We start from the raw sequence: 23,285 nt of genomic DNA on the forward strand, positions 1-23,285 counted from the left end.
GGCACGATAATAATAAGATATGATTTTCTTTTATGGATTAGCCAATCAATTTGATAACCATTTTCCTACCACTTAGTATGAACTAGAGCAGTAAAAACATAAATCTTTATTATAGTTATAAATCAAAAGAATTAAAATAACATTGAGCTAAATAAATAGTTACATAACATATAAATTAACCTATTTTTAGATTTTTGAATCCATCATTTTGGATAATGTTTTTTAGAAAATAAAATAATGTAAGGCTGAAACCTGCAAAAAAAGTTGCTCTTTCGTAAAAAAAAACTACTGTTTAAAATATTTATGCTAGCAACATCCATAAGTAGCGAAGCACCAAAAAAAAACTACGGTTGGACAAAAAGACAAAGTAAGTTATGTTTTATGTTGGGTTGTCAAATAATAATAATATAAACTAGGCCAAAGGAATTTTTACTAAAAATTGTCTGTCTCTCTTAAAAAACAGCCGATAAAATTATATTTTCCCCATAGCGTTACGGACTGACTGGCGGACAGACAGACATTGTTTCTTATAAGGTAGCTTCGCAACTAAATATGTGTGACTGAACGAGTGGCAAAATGCTTTTGTTGTACACTCATAATATAAATTGATTTATCCCTTTTTATCATGAATAAGGAGATAAGTACATTAGCTTTAGGGTATACTCAAAAAAGACTTTAAAAATACTAGTGGCTGCAAAGATTTTAAAAGGCTTAAATATAAAAACGAAATAGCCTAAAACCACTATAGAAGCTTTTCTAAATTGGATATGTCAGTAGGTTCAGCTCGAAATCTTATGCTGAAGACAATAAAAAACTTAATGCTTTATATTATAGATAGTAATATAAACAAAATCACAATAATTTTTTTCTGTAATATATATCACATAAAAAAAATAAACAAAGAAAACTACTAAAAAAACTGGAGAAATGAACTTAAAAGATGGGACAATACAATTTTGATTTCTATTAAAAATGAAGAAATCAAAAGATTGGAAAGGAGAATTCTTAAATATAGGTAATTTACTTGCTTAATTGCTTTCTTTCTTTCATTCCAATTCAAATTTTGTATATCTGAGAAAATTGCTCGCTTCGAATATTCAGCCAATAAGTTTTTCCCTAAATTCTTGACTTGCACAAAACGCTTTGAAAAATTAACCTTTTTTTGCCACGGCCCCATAGCACGAAGTGACTTGAAATGAATGGTATGTGAAGTTTAATTTTGCTAAATCTATTTTTTCCAATGTGGCCATCTGTTAAAATGTTTTTGTTGTGTTGGGCGACAAAAACTAAGTATGTCCTTATATAGGAAGCAATATATTTTGCGATAAATTTCATGTCATAATTGAGTTTTAGATTCTAGTTCTTATTTTTATGTATCTTCACCAAATTTTTTCTTTTTCTCTATTTACTTAATATTTTTTTTATATTCAAATAATTAGTTATTAGAAATTCTTACCCGTAAATAATGTGATTATAATTGAAGCTGTATATGGATTCTGTAATGGTTTTAGTATTTTTTGATCGTTTTTCCTTTGAGACCAAGAGCGTAGTCGCTCTTTCATGTTGTAAGATTGTTTTGTCCAAAAGAAAATATATTAGAAATGTATGTTTTTCTTTCAGGAGTTCCTCCTCTGTACAGCCCCTCAGGGTAGGGGAGATGTATGTAGTAATTGTCAAATGTTACCTGATTTGGATCGTAAGACAGAATCTGAAACCAAAATGCTGAATCTCATCCGAAGTCAAAGCCACCAAACGTAGCTAGGCTTCCAAAGTCACCCAAAAACCCTCAGCTCTAACCACAGATTTGAAACCAAACAACCGTGTGGCTTTATAAGGTACCCAAAAAGCCTCACTTTCAAACGCAGCCACCATTAGTAATGCGGCTTTTTAGATGCTGTTGCCGAAGCCAATTCATCCATGTAGCTTAGACAAATCCGCAGCAGACCTCTTAAAACAAACTTTTGATCTTACAAACAATTTTTTTTTGCAGACACCCTGCATGTGCATATTTGAATGGACTCTCTCCATCTGTGATAGGGAAAACAAAAAAACCGGCCCTCTATGTATGAAAGCAGATTGACCCAGAGACACCTTTGAAAACACCCAGGGATCAAAGGGATAAGACAATGGCCTGTTAATAATATACATCCCCAATGATGATACACAAACTTACCTCTTTTGTTGAATAAAATTAGCTGTTGAAAAGTTTGAACACTCGACTTAATGAACCTGCTAATTAAAATTCATGAAAGTCCCCAAAGTTGTGGAGCCAACGTTATTAAAATACTTTGGGGACTAGTGTAAGAAACAGCTCCCCTTCATTCCTGGGAAACACCAAACTCTGCAAGATAAACACAAGAAAAATGAATTCCAACACCAAGATTAATTACCCTAAAGGACTGAAAATAAACAATTAGTATTATGGCATGCGATATCATATACTTCTATCTATCAAATTTTATATTTTTTCCTTTCTATCCTTCCTCCCCTTTCTTGAATTGTTTATAAAATCTTTTTATTGCAATCTTTCACCAAAGGCTAAGTAAGGAAAGGCATTCAAATATTCTTACTTTCCATGTTCCACAACTTTCCTTTTTATTGTATTTCTTTTGTTTCAAGTCTTTTCAGAAAATCAAAAGTTCTTAGAATTTAAAACTCAATATCATTGCCGAGCTTAAATCGAAAAAAAACGCCAAATACATACTTTTTAGTATATAATCCTGGCATGAACCCTATCCCTAAAAGTGCACTTTAGGCCTTGTTTTGTTTGGTTTGTATCATCTTCTTTTCTTTCTCTTCTCATTCATGTACACTCGAGTAATCTCTCTCTCTCTCTCTCTCTCTCTCTCTCTCTCTCTCTCTCTCTCTCTCTCTCTCTCTCTCTCTCTCTATCTCTATCTCTCTCTCTCTCTCTCTCTCTCTCTCTCTCTCTCTCTCTTTCTCTCCCTCTTTCTCATCCTCTGTTTCTCTGTGTGTGGCTTTTTAAATACAAGAGGATATGTAAAGTGGATAAAAATTATTTCTGTACAAAAGTTTAAACAAAAACCATGTCTCCTTAAACATCAGTGTTTGAAAAATCCAATCTAATTAAGAATTAATAGTCCAGTATGGCCTCAATACCATTTCATTTCGACTAGATCGAAATCGATTTTGAGCTGAAAAATCGTATTATAGTATCGTATTATAGGCCATTTTCAATGAAAAACATAATAACGTTTAAAGAATTTATCCTTCCACTCCTCGGAGCCAAAAAAGAGAATTAATTACAGAAAAACTGAAAAAAAGATGCTATAAAAAAAATTTTAGACTAGATAATTTCTAACTCTCTACTCAATTTGACATCCCAATGTCAGTCGACGAAGGAAAGAACTCGGTTTTAATTTTATTAACTTAATTTAATGGGTATAATTGTCCCTGTCAAGTATAAAATTTGTACCAATTACCCATCCCTTTATTCATCAGGGCTCTCTAAATCTCTCTTTCTTTGACTCCTTGGTAAGTTTGAATTTTGCATAACAAAATCTGACAGCCAAGTTCTACAATCAAGAAAAAGGGAGTGGAAAAGTGTTGTTCTCATGGAATAATAAATAGATGGAAGGATAGGTAGCTTATTATGCCATGTTTGTTTAGTCGCAGCAATAATACAACCACTAGTCCCCAACGTTTTTTAATAACGTTTTCTTATTCGTTAGCTTAACAACTTTGGGGACTTTAATTGAATTTTAATTGGATGGCTCATTAAGTTGAGTATCCAAACGTTTCAACCACTTATTATAATATATAGAGGGGAAATTTTGTGCATCATCATTAGGAATGTACATCAATTTATCGGCCATTGTGTTATTCCTTTAGATCCCTGGGAGAAATCTGTTTTTCTTTAAATTCTAGGTACAGAGATGCTGTGCTTTTATATTTTACCTAATCATTTCATGAATCTTGATATGTAGGAAAATTATGTGTATTTCTATGAGCCTACAAATGAAACAGTCATATATATAGAAAAGCTTTTTGTGTTTGCTGAAACATTTTTTATTTAATTTTTCGTTTTAACTTAATTTACTAATTTAGTGTTTTTTTCTAAACTTGACTTGAATCCCAGGGAGTGAGTGTACTTTGGGCTGTTTATTACACTAGCCCCCAAAGATTTCTCATTCGTTGGCTTAACAAATCTTAGGACTTTTATTGAATTTTGATTGGTTGGTTCATTAATTTGAGTGTCTAAAACTTCAACCACTAACTGTTATATACTGAAAATGTAATTTTATGCAACATTATTGGGGATTTATATCAATCTATCGGCCATTGACATCTAACTTTAGATCCATTCTTGCTCCTGTCGATTTTACTTTTTTTTAATAAACATATTTTTACAATTTTAATATTTTGTAATTATTCTATGGTTGTTGTTAAGTAACTTTGTTAAGGGCAAAACAAGGGAGTGAGGGAGTGAGTAGTGAAACCAAAAACTTTTAAACCCCTTTTTTTTTAATCCATTGAAGAAATAATATTTAGTAGAGGGGGTGTTTAAAGATGGGTGGGTTGTTTGTTGGGTAACAAGGATGACAACATCCATAAAAGCGAAGCACTGAAACGGAAGGACAAACGGACATTAACATTTGTATAGTGTCTGAAACTGAATAATCAGAATATAAAAGTATCGAATGAGTCGAAGCAAAATTGTAAGTAAATTTGTTGAAAAACTGCTTGATACAGGATAATGTTTATGGACATACTTACATTTTTAGGACTTGATTATAGAGTTGCTTCGTTTATACTATTGTTCCAGGAATCAATATACAAAAAATCAGATCAAACGGAAAATTAGATCACATAAAAATTTGTTTTTAAAAAAGTAAAAGAAATCAACATGTTTAAAATGGACGTACGGACATTCTGGTAATGATTATAGAGTTGCTACGCTTTCTAACTCGTACCTAACTACTACAGGAATCATCATGCAAAGTTTGAAATCGATAGGACAATTCTAACCTGCCTAAATTAACGAATAAAAGCTATCTATCTCGGACGGACGGACGGACGGACGTACGGACCGACCCTAATTATAGAAAAGCTTCGCTTTTAAAAATACTGGGTAGGGCAAAAGGAAAACGTATTGACCATTGCATAACACAGTAACAACAAGGAGAGGTGAAAAAAATATGTAAAAATGCTGAAATGTAAAATTTCAATATTTAAAATGTGAAATAAAAAGAGGGGATGGGTTGAAAAATTGTTGTTGAGGGGGTTGGGGAGGGGAGAAAGGGAATGTGTGAGCAACAGCAAATTGAAGAAGATGTGCTGCGCTCCGCTTAACAATATCATACCAACAACAATTTTAACAACCAGAGAAACAGATTTAAATGAGGGGTGAAATAACAAAAGGGCCGAGGAGAGAGAGAGAGATAGAAACGACACATACAGAGAGAGAGAGAGAGAGAGAAAGAGGGGTGCGGCGCGCCGTAAACTTTGGTTCATTCACGGCTGTTGGAACACAAAAGCCAAGCAGTTGTTGTTACTCAGAGGTTGAAGCAAGATATACACTGTACAAAAATGTTGAGACGACTGGTGAGTTCAAGTGAATAATACCAATAATAATAATAAAAAGACTCACATAGATATATTTATGTAGACATTTAAGGATATGGAAATTGGCTTCTAAATAGTTTTGTCTAAAATTTAAATTTTTTCATAAATAGTGACTTCGTTTATTTAAAAAAAGATATGGGAAAATTTAAGCCAAGATGAAATCAACATTTAACTCATTTTTAAATTTTTCATTACTCCATATTTTCAATAACTCTCTTTCACTGAAAAAAAATCCTAAAAGTGAACCAAAATAACAAAAAAAACATTACATTTTCAAAAAGGATAATATATGTAGTTCATGTTTGAAATTTAAAGAAAAAACGTTCTACATTTATTGGACGAAGGTTCGAACTTGCAGATTAATATAAATAAGTTAAATGTACATAATAATAAACCAAATTAAACCCAAAAAGTTTAACATTAATATCAATGTTATTTAAAAACGCAATTTTACTCGAAAATAATTTCAAATATCTTAAATGTTAAGTGAAGCATATTTGTATAAAGAAAATTTATCAAAAATCTTGGAGGATTTTTAAAATTATTTATATTTTTCTTTATCTGTGCATATGTGTGAGTGTGTGTCTATGTATGTGTGTGTGTGTGTGTGTGTGTGTGTGTGTGTGTGTGTGTGTGGTAATAATTGATGATAAAATACTGAATCTTCAAAACTTCTCTCCTCTCTTTATATCTTTGTCCATTCACATTGTATTATCCCCCCTTGCATAGCTTTGGTGGTAACGGTAAAGAATAAATTTGATTTGGAAAACCAATTCTACAATTATTTTTTTATATATATTATAATAGGATGAGATTACAATTTTAGTAAAATTAATGTTCCATCTTGTTATCTTGGATAACAAAGTATCGTATGTCGTGATTTGGTGATTACTGATTTTATTTAAAATCATAAATTATCTTACCAAGTTACCCAAAAATGATGACAATTTTTTTCATTCATTGAAAGTTGTTATAAAATTTTATTTCATAAATTTCTTTTTAAAGATAAAAATGGAGAAAACTATATTAAGGTTGTTGCCCTCAAAGTGCTTAGACCGAGCACAGAATCCCCCTCCCTTTATTTTAAAGTGAAAATAAAGGGGATAGGGATATCTTTTTTTTATGTGCTTTTGTTTTACTTTAGGTACTATTGGGTACAGGGTAGCTCCGAAGGGTTAGGGCATAGACCACCCGCAGGGGTTAGGTATAAAGAACGCTCCACTTATTTTAAAAATAATTAGGGGGGGGGGGGAGTTCTGTGCGCGCTAGGTATTTGGAAGGAAAGGTCTGACATTATTTAAAATATTAAAATACCAGAAAATTATTTTATATACATGTGTGTGTTTCTGCAAGTACGATAAGTCATACAACAGCTTGCTATTATTGATAATAGGAGTTCAATAAATGCGCCATTAAAAAATCAGCACAAGAGAAACTGTGAGTGAATGTGTGTGTGTACATATGCAAAGTCATACTACAGCCCTAACAAAAAGGACGTTAGCAGACAAACCTTCAGATTTGTAGAATAGCTTCTCAAGTCAGCTAGAACCAAACAAATCTATTGAATAAAAAGTACATTATGGTTAAAATGCAGCTAAAAAATTTCTACACCAATTAAAAAAGGATAATTACTACAATTTTGGTTTAGTAATTTAATAAAATAACAGTAGTCAACCAAAAGTTAGAAGATTAAGCTAGATTTTAAGAAGATTTTTGTGTAATGATGCAAAAAAAGACAAAATTTTAATATAAACTTATACTTGCTTTAAAATAGGAATATTTGTTGACAATTTACATTTTTTGAATATTAGATTAAACCTTGATTTAAAATTCAATAACTATGATAAAATTAAAGTTAAAAGTAAAAAATCAAGACTCTATTAAAGATCTTCTTAAAATTAATATCGCAACTTCTAAGCAATTATCTTTGACCTTCAAGAACCGACTTTACCCATTCATTGTTTCTAAAATGTTTTCATTCATGTTATTATCTAGATTTGCATACCCACATGTTCATAAAAACTAGATTCTAACAAGAACGACAATGTTCTTATCAGCGACAGAAATGTCCCTGAAGTGAACCAAAACTCCTTCCCCTACTTACTCCAGTCATAGCTTTTACCATAAAAAAAATTATCCACTTTTAAAGTTGGGGGAAATTACCTGAAAAGATGGAATTAAATTAAATTTATTAAGATTATCACAAGTTATATGCAAAATGCTTGTATTATTTATATTTATTTGATATACGAATTTGAAAGTTTACGACCTGAAATTTTAGAGAAGCTTTGCTACAAAAAATTTGCACTAAATGGACTAAATGAATCCTTCATACGAGACATTACAAAAGATATAAAGTATAGAGTAACAATAATGGATTTGAAATTAGTTTCGTAGAGCCCTGAAGAACTCATTAAAACAATTAAATAGCATTGGAAAAAATATCTACAAAAAATGCATAAATTTTATTTCTTTTGTATATATGTCTTTTAGGCTAAAATTTTCGCTCTAAATTTTTTGTCTATTTGCATGATGGAAAGTAGTAGTTTGGTAGTGTATGTCTGTTGGATTAAGGTCAAGGCAGTGAATATTTATTTGTTAGGTTGTATGTTTTAAGATCTGTATGACTCTAAGTAACGTCCATCATAAAGAAAGACAGTAAATCTATATCAGTATGGATGTGTGGAAAACATACTCTAGATTATACGTCTATTGTCTAGACGGTCAGTAGTTTTATATAAGGGACATTCAACAATGTTAAGAACCTTTTTTTTCTAAAAAGGCAGCGGTAGATCACTCTAGAATGCATCTAAAGGGTTTGACATAAGTTTTATGTAGTATTAATGAATTTGAAAGGACCTGACTAATCTAAAATGTACGTCTATTGTCAAGACGGTCAGTAGTGGTTTCCAGGAAGGGCCAAAGTTTTATAATAACGAATTCTTATTCGTTGGCTTAACAACTTTGGGGACTGTAAATAATTTCACTTGGTTTGTCATTATTGGTCAAAACATTTTAACCGCTAATTGTAAACTACTGAAGGGGTAATTTGGTGTATCATCAGTGGGGATTTACATCAATTTACCGAACGTTGTCTTATCCCTAAGATCCCTGAGTTGTTTGGTAGTTATGTGTACTACGTGCGTGTAGGACATAAAACATTTAGTCCAATACATTTATTCTGGTTTCCTACAGTCACAATAGTCAAGATTATTTATGTCCGGTTGACATATTTTTAAAAAATTCACTATTAATGTTAAAAGATATAATGTTTTAAAAAATCATTCAAACTATGGATGAAGATTCATTATTATCCATAGAATTTATTGAAATTATTGCCAATAAGTTGCACCTGTTTTTTTCCTACTCTTACTATTAATGTTACGCATATGACACAGCAGCAGTAGGTATTACTTTAAAGGTGATAAGTTATGACGCGGATTTACTAGAAAATCCAGGAGCTGCTATTCAGCCAATTAATTCCAATTAAAAATGCCGCAAAATTGTTTGTCCATGTTAATGAAGGGGAGAAAAAAGGGAAGGAGGTTGTCAGAAAATTTTCCTTTAGAATTGTTTGTCATAATCACATTCCCTTTTCTCTAGCTGAATAAATCTATGTATATATTTAAAGTAACTATAATGTATAATGTGCAACCTAATATTAAAAACCTTGAAGAAATACTTGCATTAGTTGTCCTTACCTCCTCCCTCCAATATAAATACACTGATCCTATCTTTAACAATTGATACAAATTTGGCTACAACTTATATATACTAATCAGGAAGTTAGGGATGGGTTGATATGACTAAAACTTATTATTTCTAAAATTCTAAACATTAAAAAAAAAAAAGAATAAAATATTAAAATATAGTAATATTTTTTTCAGTATTGCAATGAATTGGCATTTTATTTTTTCCTGTAATTTGGTGCGATTTAGGTTATTTTTTTTCTGTTGCTGACCTACCCTTCCTACAAATTAAATAAACCTACCATGGAATGGACCAAATGATTATCTTAAGGACCGACCGATCACGAGATCTTATATGACATAAATATTCACAGAAATATATACATACAGTCATTTTATTTGTTTCAATACTTATTCCTTCATCCCTGATACTAATAAATAAACAAATACACATACACACACACACACACACACACAATAACTTTGGCCAATAATTAGTCAATAGTCAAACAAATCTTTTATTTCCTCTTGAGTCCGGTTTCGGTCAGTGGTTCAGTGATAGGTCAAATTAAGAAAAAGGAATCGTTACCCAATGGAAATTTCTCCCATTAAGCATAAAAAAAAGGAAAAATTGAATAATGGGGAATTATAATTCATACTCATGACCTATTCCTGTAACCCTATAGTTTTTCAGTAATGGTATTATGATCAATCCTTAAAAGGAGAAGGAATTTCAATCTTAAGAAACAAATTGTGTTCGCATACAGGGAAGGATAATACAATGGAAGGTACAATTTATGTACACCTATAATTATATTAAACAAAATCAACCCTTCTTCAGATTAATAATATTGATAAAAAAGTTTGAATACTGCATGTTTTGACCAACCAATTCAGATTTATTGAAAAAACCTAAAGTGTTTAAGCCAACAAATGCAAACTTTAGGAAAAGTTTGAACAATGTTTGTACCAACCAATCAAGGTTTTATAGAAGCCCACGGGTAAGAGAACGTTTTAATGCATTTTTTTCCAATTGTAAGTTACAGTCCAAACCTCTTTCCTCCCTAGTTCGCATATATGTGATTACTAATGGTATGATTTAATAAATGTAAAATACAGAAAACTTTACTAAACAAGGTTTACAATTTATACATTATTTAATATAATGACATTTTTTTCTTCAAAATTCTTTCCAAATAGACAAACGGACATACCATTATTTGGAGACAATAAATTTATTTGGTCTAAGGACAAACGCAGGAATGACAAACGTCAGAGAGGACACTTAACCTAACCTATTTTGAATTATCTTATAGGTTTTTTATACGCGTAACCCCTACTGGGGGCCTATTTTCATATTCACGTCTTAACCTTACCTAACCTGTGTAGAAATACTTAATTGTCAACTTACACGTTTGTCCATTGTAACGTATGTCAATTCCAACGTTTGTCCACTTAAACGTTTGTCACTCCTGCGTTTCTCCTGCGTTTTTTACAAGGAAATGTAACATCTCAATATATGAAAGATAATAAAAGTTTACAAAGATGTTTTGAAGAATGGATATAGAATATACGTGGATATTATTAAAGGGGGAAAATTTAGGTTGCTAACATGCAACTCTTTTATTGGCCAGTTGTTTCACCAAGTAGGAAGGGAGAGGGTGGGGGTTATCGTTATCTTAGCACGCTTTGAGTTTCACTTTATTGAGAACATGAAAATCTGGTGTAAGATCCAAGTAATAATACATCCATTTTTGTAAGTGACCTGAAGCCCAAACTTAATTAACCTTCGCCATGAAAAAATACACAACATAAACTTATTTGGACAAAGTGATTAAGAATCAACAAAAACTAAGCCATACAAAATATGTAAGGGTGTTTATAAAATAATATAAAAGTCTCCAAATCAACTTTAAGTCCTGTTTTTTGAGTGTACTATCACAGAGAGTTTTTAAATAACGCTTTTCTATTTGTTGGCTTTGCAACTTTGGGGACCTTAGTGAATTTTGATTGGTTGGTTTATTAAGTTGAGTATTCAAACGTTCCTACCACTAATTTTACGATACAGAAGGGGAAATTTTGTGTATCATCAGTGGCTATGTACTCCAATTAATTGGCCATTGTCTTATCCCTTTAGATCCATGGTATTATAAGCATCCTAATATTATAAATAAGTTCGCATTTTTTAGTTAAATTCCCGTTACTTCTTAAGAAATCTTTAAAAAATCTGGTATTTTTAAAGGCGCCGCGAACAGTATGCTTTTAATGGTTGTATCAGGAAAACGGGCATCGGTCAATAGACCTTATTTTGTTATAACAACACATTTTGTTAAATTAATTAAGCAAACTCCATCTGTTTTATTTTCATTTTTTATTTGACAAAGAAAAAATATAAAAGGTTTATTCTAAAAAAAAACAGAATTGATACTGAATTTAAAAGAATACATTTAAATACATTAGCCTATCCCTCAACCCCTGAATGATATGGGGCCACACAATCTTAATCCTATTACATACAATAAAATATCTATTATTCAAGAATAAGGGGTTACAGAAAACAATTTTACTCTTGCATTTTTGGTATAGTTTAAAAAACAAGATATCTTGTTTAGTATGAAAGTTATTTAGCTATCTTGGTCTGTTAGTCTGTTTATATTTCTAACTAAAAAAGTTTGGAATAGTTCCTTTCGTAACATCGCCCCATAAAAGGCGATTCGTCGTATTTTTAAAAAGGCTTTTTATAGGTTATTTTAGGTTAGGTTATATTGGGTTAGGTGATTGCCCCACAAGGTTAGGTAATTGGCCCCGCAGGGTTAGAGCCCCCCGCAGGGGCTAGAAATAGAAGAAAAGCTACTGTGAAAAATACGATGAATCGCCCCATAAGGTGCGATGTTACAAAAGGGACTATACCCAAAAAGTTTTCACTGTACATGATATCAACAATGCTGTGTAAAAAGCTTTTTTGTTTTTTAAAACTATTTTCACAGATCCTATATTCCCGAAAACATACATCTAAGTATTCATCAACGACACAAAAGCTTAAGCCATTAAAATAGGGTAGCTTAAAAGTAACTTCAACTTATTGGATTTGTAAGTATAAGGACATAAACGCTTAAAAGGGCACTCAAATTAGTTACAGACTATTCATAAAAAATTATGAAAAGGCTAACTTAATTAAACATGTATGTAACTGATTTTTCCTAGAAAATGAACCAGCAAAATCCAGTAATTTTACATACATACACATACACAAATAAAGAAACTAAACCGGCTTCCTTGAAACTGCCTAAACTGCACAGAACCTCCAATCCTTATTTTGAAACAAATTAAAAATGTGGGTGGGGAGTATTTGGTTTATATATTTATTACTTTAGGTAATGTTCGGTTAGGTTAAATTTGATACTGGGTAGTCCCGCAGGGCTAGGGCCTTCCTCAGGGATAATGCGTAAGGGAAAAATTACCATAAACATTTTGTAAGGAAGTCAGAAAAGTTGTAGCCGCGCAACTGAACATAAAACCTCTAAAAATCAACCAACCACTATGAAAATGACAAATATACTTTTTGTATTATTATATAATATTTTTTTGTTGAACATATATGGTTATTATATAACAATATCCGGCGCGTGTCAAACACATGTCTATTCTGTCTATTCACAAATTAAAATATACATACTACATTAGTTTTACAGACAAAGCTACTTTATAATTCACTGCACAATAATACAAGGTTGATGTGCGTTGGTGAAAAAAATTACTATTTTCATATTTGTTTTTTACTTAAAATTAAGCCAAACCTAGAATAAAAGTTATATTAAAGCAGTGATTTCTAATTATATTTTTTTTCATTTGCAGAACATTTTCAGTAATAATTGAATTTATTAATAGTTGAAATTGATTTTTGATAAAATATACCGGCCACTGTTCATTTATTAAGGTATGCTCCTAATATTTTGTCATCCTTGTTTATTCAATTTTGTCAAACTGTAAAGGTCTTCCCCCGTTAAGTATGTACGTCTAAACATGGATAATGATATCCATAAAAGCAACGCTCATACTAATATTTTTGTAGATGGTTTTTGATTTTGGTTTTAAATTGTTATTTTGATATTATTTTAAAATATTTCAAACATATATTACAATTATAGAAAAGCCTGGCTTAAAATAGGCTTAACAGAATAACATGATGGTTGGCAGATGGATATAAAAATATGACAATAGTCATAAAAAATTATATAATTCTTCATTCGACTATCTTTAACTTATCTTTAACATACAGCAAAAATATAAAAATATGATGGCGGTTACTCTAAAAGTGCCTAGTTTACCACATAAAACCCCTCTTTTCTTTTTAAAAAATTAAAAATAGGGGGTAGGGGTTATTTTTCGTGTATTTATTTAATACTTTAAGTCAGTTTAGGTTAGGTTATGGGTAACCCCGGTTGTGCTTTGTTTCAACAATAAGAATTAGTGGTTCAGTGCTTGACAGATACTTCAAGAGAAATCACCGATTTAATTCAGATATATTTCAATTAATATTTTCTCAAAAATTAAACCTTTACTGCTGGATCTTTACTACAATTGAGAGTAAACTTTTCCAGAAGAAAGTCAGAACAAAAACTATCTGCTATGGCTGTTAATTTCCTCTCCCCCACTATCGATTGCATTTACAGCTAATCATAAATAGATATCACGAGCCTTCAATCAATCAAGAAAAAATTTCAGTTGCAGTTTATTAAGGAAGCGTCTATATAACTATCATTTTCAATTTCGATCAATCCATTTAACTAATGTCAAAAAGTCTACCTTTTTAAAATGTCTAAAATAAAAAATGATTTTTAATACTGTTTAAATACATTGGGGTGCTAAAAGGATGTAGGGAGTTGTATACACCCCCCCCCCCCCCGCCTAAAAAAAATAATGGATCCCACTTGTCAACCATATTTTTAGGTATCTTCTCTATGTACCCAAAAACGAAGATACTGACAAACCTACCTTTAAGACTTATAGAAGGTGCTTCGTTTCAAACTATACAAAATGGGGATATTTTTGGCATCATATTAAAAATAAAATTTTTATTGTGTTCTCATAACAAGCAATTTCCTTTCTTTGTAGTTAAAACTGTCATCAACCTAATTCTAGATTAAACTGTAATTTGATTAAATTTTAAATTGTAAAATATAATTTTTTGTAGCGAAGTTGTTTTCAAAATATAAGTCTGTGCGTAAGTCATAATTAAGAACAATAAATCAAATTAAATTTTGGTAATTTTTTTTCTTGTATTCATTCGAATCCGGTGGATAGGAACCGGTTCTCATCCATACGAATAAACCATGTCTAGCATCGTATTATATCCAGCTTTCTACGAATATAGAAATGTACAATCATAAGATTAAAACTAGTTTTTTTTAGCCGGTGACTTCGTCACCTCGGAGCTAAAAAACTAGTTTTAATCTCATAATTGTACATTCTATATCCGCGGAAAGCCGTTTATAATACGATGCGAGAAATAACTATTCTTTTTGAAATTTTATTTCTAAAGTTTTAACAATACAATAGGTTCAATGTTTTTATATATTTATCCTCTATATACTAAAGTAATTCAGGATATTTTTGATATATTCTTTCTTGTTTTAAATTGACAACGGCATCAAATATTTAGAGATATGATTGTTTAAATCTGTTTCCTTTTTTGTCATGGATATCTTTGCCACTTCAAGTTCAGAACAGATACAGATATTCTGAGATTTTATTTGTTTAAGTCGTGCAAGTTTTCCTTGACTACCCATTTTAGAAACTTAATTGATATTATATATGGTTGATATTATGTTGCTAATATGTCAGCCACGATCACCTTTATTTAATACCTTATAGTCGACATGAATAATATTTAGGAAAAAATCATAGGGAATCATGTGATAATACCTCTTTTATTTTATGCAATTTAGTCGACAAAAAACATCGACAAAATGTCAGAAAATATTTGTAGTAAATGATATAACATGGATTGATATTATTGAAATACTCTTTCTGTTTTAAGCTTTGATCTGCATGTAATAAATCATGATAGAGAGTTTGAAGGTTTTATTTCAAGATATGGTATGGTTTGCTTTCTATTTTTTTTAAAAGGGAAACTTTTCTTTATTAGGAACCTTTGATATTCTAACAATTTCATGAAAGACTTCTGAATAATATTTTAAAGTAATGTAAACAATATCATTCTATATCTTATTGTGTTTATCAAACTGTCTACTTTGTTGTGCTTCGCTTTTATAGATTTGGTCATCCTTGTTAATTGTAAAATTGTTTTCACGGTAAATTTTAGGAACGAGAATATTTCTCTTTTATAGTATGTTTTAAAAGTTTTTCTGTTCAAAATAGTTTCTAATTTTACATTTAAAATCGCATCATAATAAAAGCAAAAAGTGAATAATCTAGAAATGACAAAACGACCATGATAAGAAATGACAACAAAGCATGTTGAAAGGTGCCAATACATGCGTAATAAAACTAATTATATTTCTCATTGATTTGTGCACGCAAGTGTGTCTGAGGGATGGGGCATCTCAAAACAATTAATTTTTCCTCCAATTTATTGGACATAAATCAAATCACAAAAGCCTTTAAACTTAAGTAACAAGATATATCTATTTATCAACAAGTCTAATAAATAAAGATATAATAAATGGAAAAATAAAGCGCTAAATTTTTAGAAAATTTGTTATTAGTTATATGTAAGTTTTAAGATTATAATGAGGGGTTGGAAACTCCAATAAAATTTATATTTTTTATTTGAAACAAATTATTTTATGATATCAAACATCTTGCAAAAAAGGACTGGGTAATTTTATTTTCAGATACACTATCCCTGTGGCTCTCCCGTGGTTTTATAATTATAGATTTCTTGCATTGATAATTTCTTTGTCTGACTGATCTAATTTCACATTATGACAATTTGTCATACTAAAGCTTTTATATATTTAAGTAATGCCTGTCTCTTTGTGCAGTTATACATGGAAAGAAAGCGAAGTAGCGGGTTTCGTCGTATTTTTACAGTAGCTTTTGACAGGTTATTTTAAGTTAGTTTAGGTTAGGTAAATGTTAATGATTACCAAATTGCCCCCGAAGGGTTAGAGCCCTCTGCAGGGGCTATAAATAGGAGAAAGGTTACTGTGAAAATACGACAAAACCCCTTACTTCGTTTTCTTTCCATGATCCAAGTATTGAATTCACTATAATGAACAAATAGTTTTTAATATTGTTTTATAAAATGTTAATGATGTAATTTATATAATCAAAGAATATTAATTTTATACTTGTTATGAAGAAATTAAACATCAACGAATTAACAAACTGCTGTTTATTTTCCTCTAATTAAGCAATGAGAATAATGTGTATGGACGCATGAAACCACATTTCCACAAACATGGTTTGTTTACTCTTCTTAGTTTTATTATCTATAAGAAGTAAAGTCAGTCAATGTCTATTACAAGTGGATCTTTTTAATTTAGTCAATACAATCTATTAAAAATCTTTGACTATAGAGGTTTTTGTCAATATAATTTTCAACGTAAAGAAAACGCCTAACGTAAAATAAATAGTGCCTTAGCGACTAATAAACGGATCAAATTTATTTGTATGTAGTATATTATATTTTACTCTTTTTTATCAATACTTGTGATGTGTTATTTTATGAAACAGTTAATTTCTAACACAGACTATATAATTAAATTCTAATTTCAAAAAGTAAAATTTTATAGCAATTTGAAATATGTTATTTTAAAGAAATTGAAATAAACAAAAACCGTCTAAACTTTATATGTTATAGAAATTTTTTTGAGTTTTTTTTATTTGATATTTTTGTTGTGTACAAAAAAAACAATAAAACGTACTTGATAAAAAAATCTTTTAAAATTCTCCGCTTTTATGTTGCAATACGATGTTCCAGGAATAAAAGGATAGGGCCATAGGAAGTGAATTAGTTTTTACCCCAAAAATTTGTAAAAATGAGACTTATGTTCTTTTAGAGATAGTAGCAAGAATTGTTTATCATTTAAAAAAAGACAAATATTTGATATGAATTTAACTTTATAAAACAAGTACAAGACTTACAATATCCCACCAATCCCTTTATTCGTGCCGCCAATTGTAGTCAAATTAATTTTACCGTAACGTATAATTGAATTTAAGTTCGTGGAATTAAATGAAAAATCTGTGTACGATCGTCTGGGAAAGGCTAATGTTATTTAAACATATCATTTTAAAAATTAAATTTTAGATGCAATGATAAAATAAATTTTAAATTCTTAGTACTTCTTAATAAGGCATTCTGCAAGAAAATTTTATTTGAATTATTTTATCTATTTGATTTTAAACGAAATGTCCTTAAAGTTATTGTTACAATTTAAACTTTCTAAATTTATTATGCTTAAAATATTTCCTAACTTTTGCTGTAAATAAATTCACAAACATAGGCTTGAAGAGTAGCTTTGCATCCTAAATCATCTCCCTCAGTTTAATTAGCATCCTAACTTAATAATATCTTCTATCTTTAAACCGATGTTTAAGTCATGCACAATATCAAATTAGCAGCCATTAAATATGTATACTATGAAATATCATATACTGTAAAGTAACGTCTATTTTAGGCCATGACATTCCCACTGTGTTCTAATCAGGGTTCTAATAATAAATGATGTGCTTAGTGTAGTTCGTGAATCGAAACCATTACCTCCCTAAAGATGAGTGGATTGTTGGAAACATGTATTATTAAAATTATGGGAGTGAGGTGACATTGGGCTGTTTATTACACTAGTTCCCAAAGTTTTATAATAAAGTTTTTGTTGGCTTAACAACTTTTGGGACTTCTTTTTTGAATTTTAATTGGTTAGTTTATTAAGTTGTGTGTCTAAACATTTCAACGAATCGTTGTAATATACAGAAGTCGTAATTTAGGGTATTATCAATGAAGATGTACATCAATTATCGGTTATTGTCTTATCTCTTTAGATCCCTATATTAAAATAGTTTTTTTTTACAGTGAGTGTTTACTTAAATGGCTATTATTAGATAAATATACGTTTTTTAAACAATGACCGGAAATTTTTCCTATGAAAATTAGTTGGCAGTGCAGTCATTATATATATGCATTAATATAGTTGGGAAGCTATAAATATATATCCTTGCTTAAAATATTACTGGTATAGTATGCGCTTTATTTACCCATAACCTATTTACAATTTTTACGCTGCATATTTATAAGTGTAACGTTATATTGCAAATAATGGGCACTAAAAATAAGGGGAAAAAAACAAAGTAATAGAGGAGAACTTTTTTATTTCTCTTAAAAGCTTTTAGCAATTTTGAAAAAAAGCATACAATCGAATAAAAGTTAGAAGCTCTAAAACGTATCTAATTAGGTCATCAAAAAATTTGCTAATATCTATAAAATATTAACATAAAAATAAATTGTTTACTCTTCCATCGAAGCATTGTATTACCAATTTTTCAAAGATTTAAGTATGTTGTGAAAAATCTCTTAAACGGCAGCACCGATCGTTCCACAATATTAAAGACAAGTTTAGAAGTGTTCTATTTTTATCGGGCGGGAGTTATAACCCCCTTCTCCAATTAAAAAACATAACAAATAGAGCCAAGAGCGAAACCTTTAGTAAAGAACTAAAAAATAAATTAAATTGTGTGTATGTAATTTTATTGTAGTATTTCTATAATTTTTCATGGTTACCATAATAATTATAATTATTTGCCTATTTTCCTTGTTTAATAATTATAGATTTAATAGCAATAAAACATACAAAAATAGTTTTAAAGAAAAATACAGGTATCTAAATGGTTATATTATAGTCCAGTGTCTCCCACCTTCCATCCCTGTGTGTTCAATGATAATAAACAAAATTACCCCTTGTTTAGATTAAAAGTGCAAAAACGGCTATAATTTACGATCCAATGTCCTATTTCTGATTTAAAAAATGGAATATTTTAGCAAATACACAATTTCATTACTTTTCAATTTGTCTGACCATCAATCAGTATTGCTAAATTCAAGTCACGAGGTTTTATATTACTTACTTCCAATTTTTATTCTTATTTAAAAGTAACAAGATCTTAGTCTGTCGGTCTGAAATGAAGGATCTCGCTAATCGCTGATCCGATATGGTTTTCCTTTACAGTGTAGTGTTTCTTATAGAACCTGGGAAGGTTCATAGCTCTTTTGGGGTAAGGACTACCACCCCACCAAGATAAATTTGAAATTACAATTAAAAGTGGGAGTTGAGGGTTAACTTAAGGTCCTCTAGGAGTCTTCAGGGTCGTAGCCGCTAGCAACACAATAAACTTGTTTTTAATGTATTAATTTTTTTATTTTATTTTAGGTTGTCGTCTGTACTGTGTTGATATTCTGTTCTCAGATATCTCAAGCTCAGAGGTAATATTTACATATCGTAGCTACTCTATTACTAGGGTCTATACGTCTGTACTGTGTTGATATTCTGTTCTCGGATATCTCAAGCTCAGAGGTAATATTTACATAGCGTAGCCACTCTATAACTAGGGTCTGTACGTCTGTACTGTGTTGATATTCTGTTCTCGGATATCTCAAGCTCAGAGGTAATATTTACATAGCGTAGCCACGCTATAACTAGGGTCTGTACGTCTGTACTGTGTTGATATTCTGTTCTCAGATATCTCAAGCTCAGAGGTAATATTTACATAGCGTAGCCACTCTATAACTAGGGTCTGTACGTCTGTACTGTGTTGATAATCTGTTCTCAGATATCTCAAGCTCAGAGGTAATATTTACATAGTGTAGTTACGCTATAACTAGGGTCTGTACGTCCTTACTGTTTCGATATTCTGTTCTTTTTCTTTTAAATCCCGAGCTCAAATATAATTTTCAGAGGTTTATTATCAAATGTTAAAATTCAAAGGAAACAATCTGAAAAAAACGATGGCTTTTTAGTGTTCGTTAAAGTCACTTTTGTTATAGCCTTTACTTTACTTTAAATTGCAAACCGCCGTTCTTATTTAAAACAAAAATAAGCTATTATTATGATTAATTCTTTTTCAATTATGGCTTCGAAACCGATTAATATCTGCAGGATTAGAACCGGTTCTCCACCACCCTAAAAATCATGTATGTCATCGCATTACAGACGAATATTAAAATGTAAAATCATTAAATTAATAACAGTTTTAATATATTTCATTTTAATATTCGAGGAAAGCTGTTTATTATACAATAACTATTCCAAAAAGATCTGGATTTAGTCACCCTTGAAATGAACTAATGACCTGGCCACACTGTAACTTGAGATATACATATCCCTGTATCCCTGATAAAACCTGATGACCTGGCCACACTGTAACTTGAGATATACATATCCCTGTATCCCTGATAAAACCTGATGACCTGGCCACACTGTAACTTGAGATATACATATCCCTGTATCCCTGATATGACCTGATGACCTGGCCACACTGTAACTTGAGATATACATATCGCTGTATCCCTGATATGACCTGATGACCTGGCCACACTGTAACTTGAGATATACATATCCCTGTATCCCTGATATGACCTGGCCACACTGTAACTTGAGATATACATATCCCTGTATCCCTGATATGACCTGGCCACACTGTAACTTGAGATATACATATCCCTGTATCCCTGATATGACCTGATGACCTGGCCACACTGTAACTTGACATTGAATTCCCACCCTACAACGTTTTTACCCATCTACTGAAAATAAATTAGTAACTTCTTTCACTTTTAAATACTTGTATAAAGTTAACATACCGGATACGGTCATAGCGTACATAATAAGACTTACAAACAGACAGAAATACTTGTGAGTGTTGAAAATTAAAAAAAAACATATAATAACAATAACTCTTTCAGCTGCTTATATTTCAAACTGTTTTAAAGAAACATGAAAAAAGCACATTTAATTCTATAATCTCAACTCTCCCGTTTCACAATAGGTTTAATTGTGCATTATTCCTAAAAAACATTATTTGATTTTTCTAAAAAAGATTTCATTTAAGTGTAAATGAAATAGTTGTTTTGAGTAAAATGTAACATTTAAAGTTTTTTTCATCATAAAAATATACTACATACATATATTGTGAAAAATATTGTTTAAAGCTTTTTAACCTATTACAGATAATTGTGAATATTTTGTTCAATTGTCATTTCAAATTTGAGGAGTGGAAAAAACAAGCACGCTAGGTTTTTACATTTCACAAAAAAATGAGTCTCAAACACTTAGAGGGTTTTTAAAAGTGTTTTTTAGTAGCGAAGCTACTCTGTCTGTTTGTCAATCCATGATTTTGTTTTGTTTCGGTATAAATTATGACCTTCTTTGTTTTAACATTTTTGAACTTTTGCTCATCATAAAACAGTGTTTAAGTGGTTTTAGGAAAATTTCTTAAGTTGTTTAACTGAAGAAGTCTCTAAGATGAAATCATTTGTCCATCAATTTATCTTTCTATATATCCTTTCTATTATCTGTTTTTCTATCTCACCCTAACCTTCTGCCCAGTTTTCTTTGTCTAATAGACATTGGGTATAGTCACTTTCGTGGCAACTCACCTTTAGGGGCTATTCTTATTTTTTTTTTACAGTAGCTTTTCTCCTATTTATAGCCCCTGCGGGGGGCTCTAACTCTGCGGGACCAATTGTCAAACCCTGTGGGGCAATCACCTAACCCAATATAACCTAAAATAACCTATCAAGAGCCATTTTAAAAATACGACGAATCGCCCCTTTAGGGGCGTTGCCACGAAAGGGACTATACCCGACATTTTCAAAATAAAAATATGTAAAATAAGATGCCTTAAGTTTTAAAAGGTTTGGTCATGTTTAGATGAGTAGAATTCTAAAAGTATTCGCTTCTCTTACTGACTGACTCACTCCTTCCAGGGTTTTATTTTTATAGTCCAGTACAATTATTTTCTATTCTACCTTGTCCTTTTGACTTTGACTTTAAGTTTTAAAAAAATCTTTTTAATTACTAAAATTTGCAAATCAAAGAGCTTTTTATAACTTTGAGTTAATTTATCTTGTTACTTTTACATATTAAATGTTTACAGTACAAATTATACAAACAGCTATAAAAGTTGTAAAACAGTATGAATAAATATAAACATAACAATAGAAACAAAAAAGGCTACAAACATTCGCAGAAATGTATTAAAATAACAGGGATCTTAAGGGATAAGATAAAATGACATACAAACCCAATGATGAAAAACAAATTTCCCCTTCTGAAGGTTAGAATTATTGGTTAAAAAGGGAGGACACTGATAATTTGGTAAAAGTACCCAAAGTTGTTGAGCCAACGAATAGGATTAAGTGTTTATAAAACTATGGATAACAGTGTCAATTAAAGTCCCCTATCCCCTTCCTCCCTGTAAAAAAACCTGAGCTAATATTGAAATGAGGGGCCTGGTAATTCAGAGATCTATAAGGATAGGACAATGGCCGATAAATTGATATACATCCCAAATGATGATACACAATATTAACCCTTGTATAGAGTACAATTAGTGGTTTAAAGCAATCAAAAAAAGTCCCTAAAGTTGTTAAGCCAACATATAAGAAAAGTTATAATAAAACTTAGTGTATTAGTCTAATAAACAGCCCAATGTCCCCTCACTCCCTACTGGTAATTAGTAGTTGCCCAATTTGGTGTATTTTATATGCAGAGCTCGTAATATCATTGGTTGATGGTATAGCTAATTATAACCTTAGTTATTATTTGGTTATTTGTACTTTGCTTTACATAATGGATATATTATTAATTTGATCTTACATAAAATTTTTTATTCTCTAATGAAGTGAAAGTTGCAGCGGGCAAAAAGAACCACCCTCTTTAACCAATACCCTTCCCTCCTACTGATGTACGAATTGACCAATAAACGAGTTCCATGTTATAAACCTAAATTGAATTTGTCATAAGTTTATAAAGGCAATAAAAACTTTTC

The 23,285-nt window shown here is 30.6% G+C and overlaps 1 protein-coding gene across 1 annotated transcript in view; it reads left to right on the forward strand.

The window, feature by feature from the left end:
• The first annotated feature begins 5,346 nt into the window (after positions 1 to 5,346).
• LOC145322297 (uncharacterized) overlaps positions 5,347 to 23,285 on the forward strand; it is a 37,869-nt gene continuing 19,930 nt past the window's right edge. Inside the window, exons 1-2 of the mRNA XM_080164199.1 lie at positions 5,347 to 5,565; positions 19,667 to 19,719. Coding sequence (XP_080020325.1) covers positions 5,551 to 5,565; positions 19,667 to 19,719 — 68 coding nt within the window. The 5' untranslated portion in view covers positions 5,347 to 5,550. The remainder of the gene's footprint in view (positions 5,566 to 19,666; positions 19,720 to 23,285) is intronic.

Source organism: Acartia tonsa, chromosome 1 (assembly GCF_053477335.1).
Source record: "Acartia tonsa isolate MP-2025a chromosome 1, ASM5347733v1, whole genome shotgun sequence".
NCBI lineage: Eukaryota > Metazoa > Arthropoda > Copepoda > Calanoida > Acartiidae > Acartia > Acartia tonsa.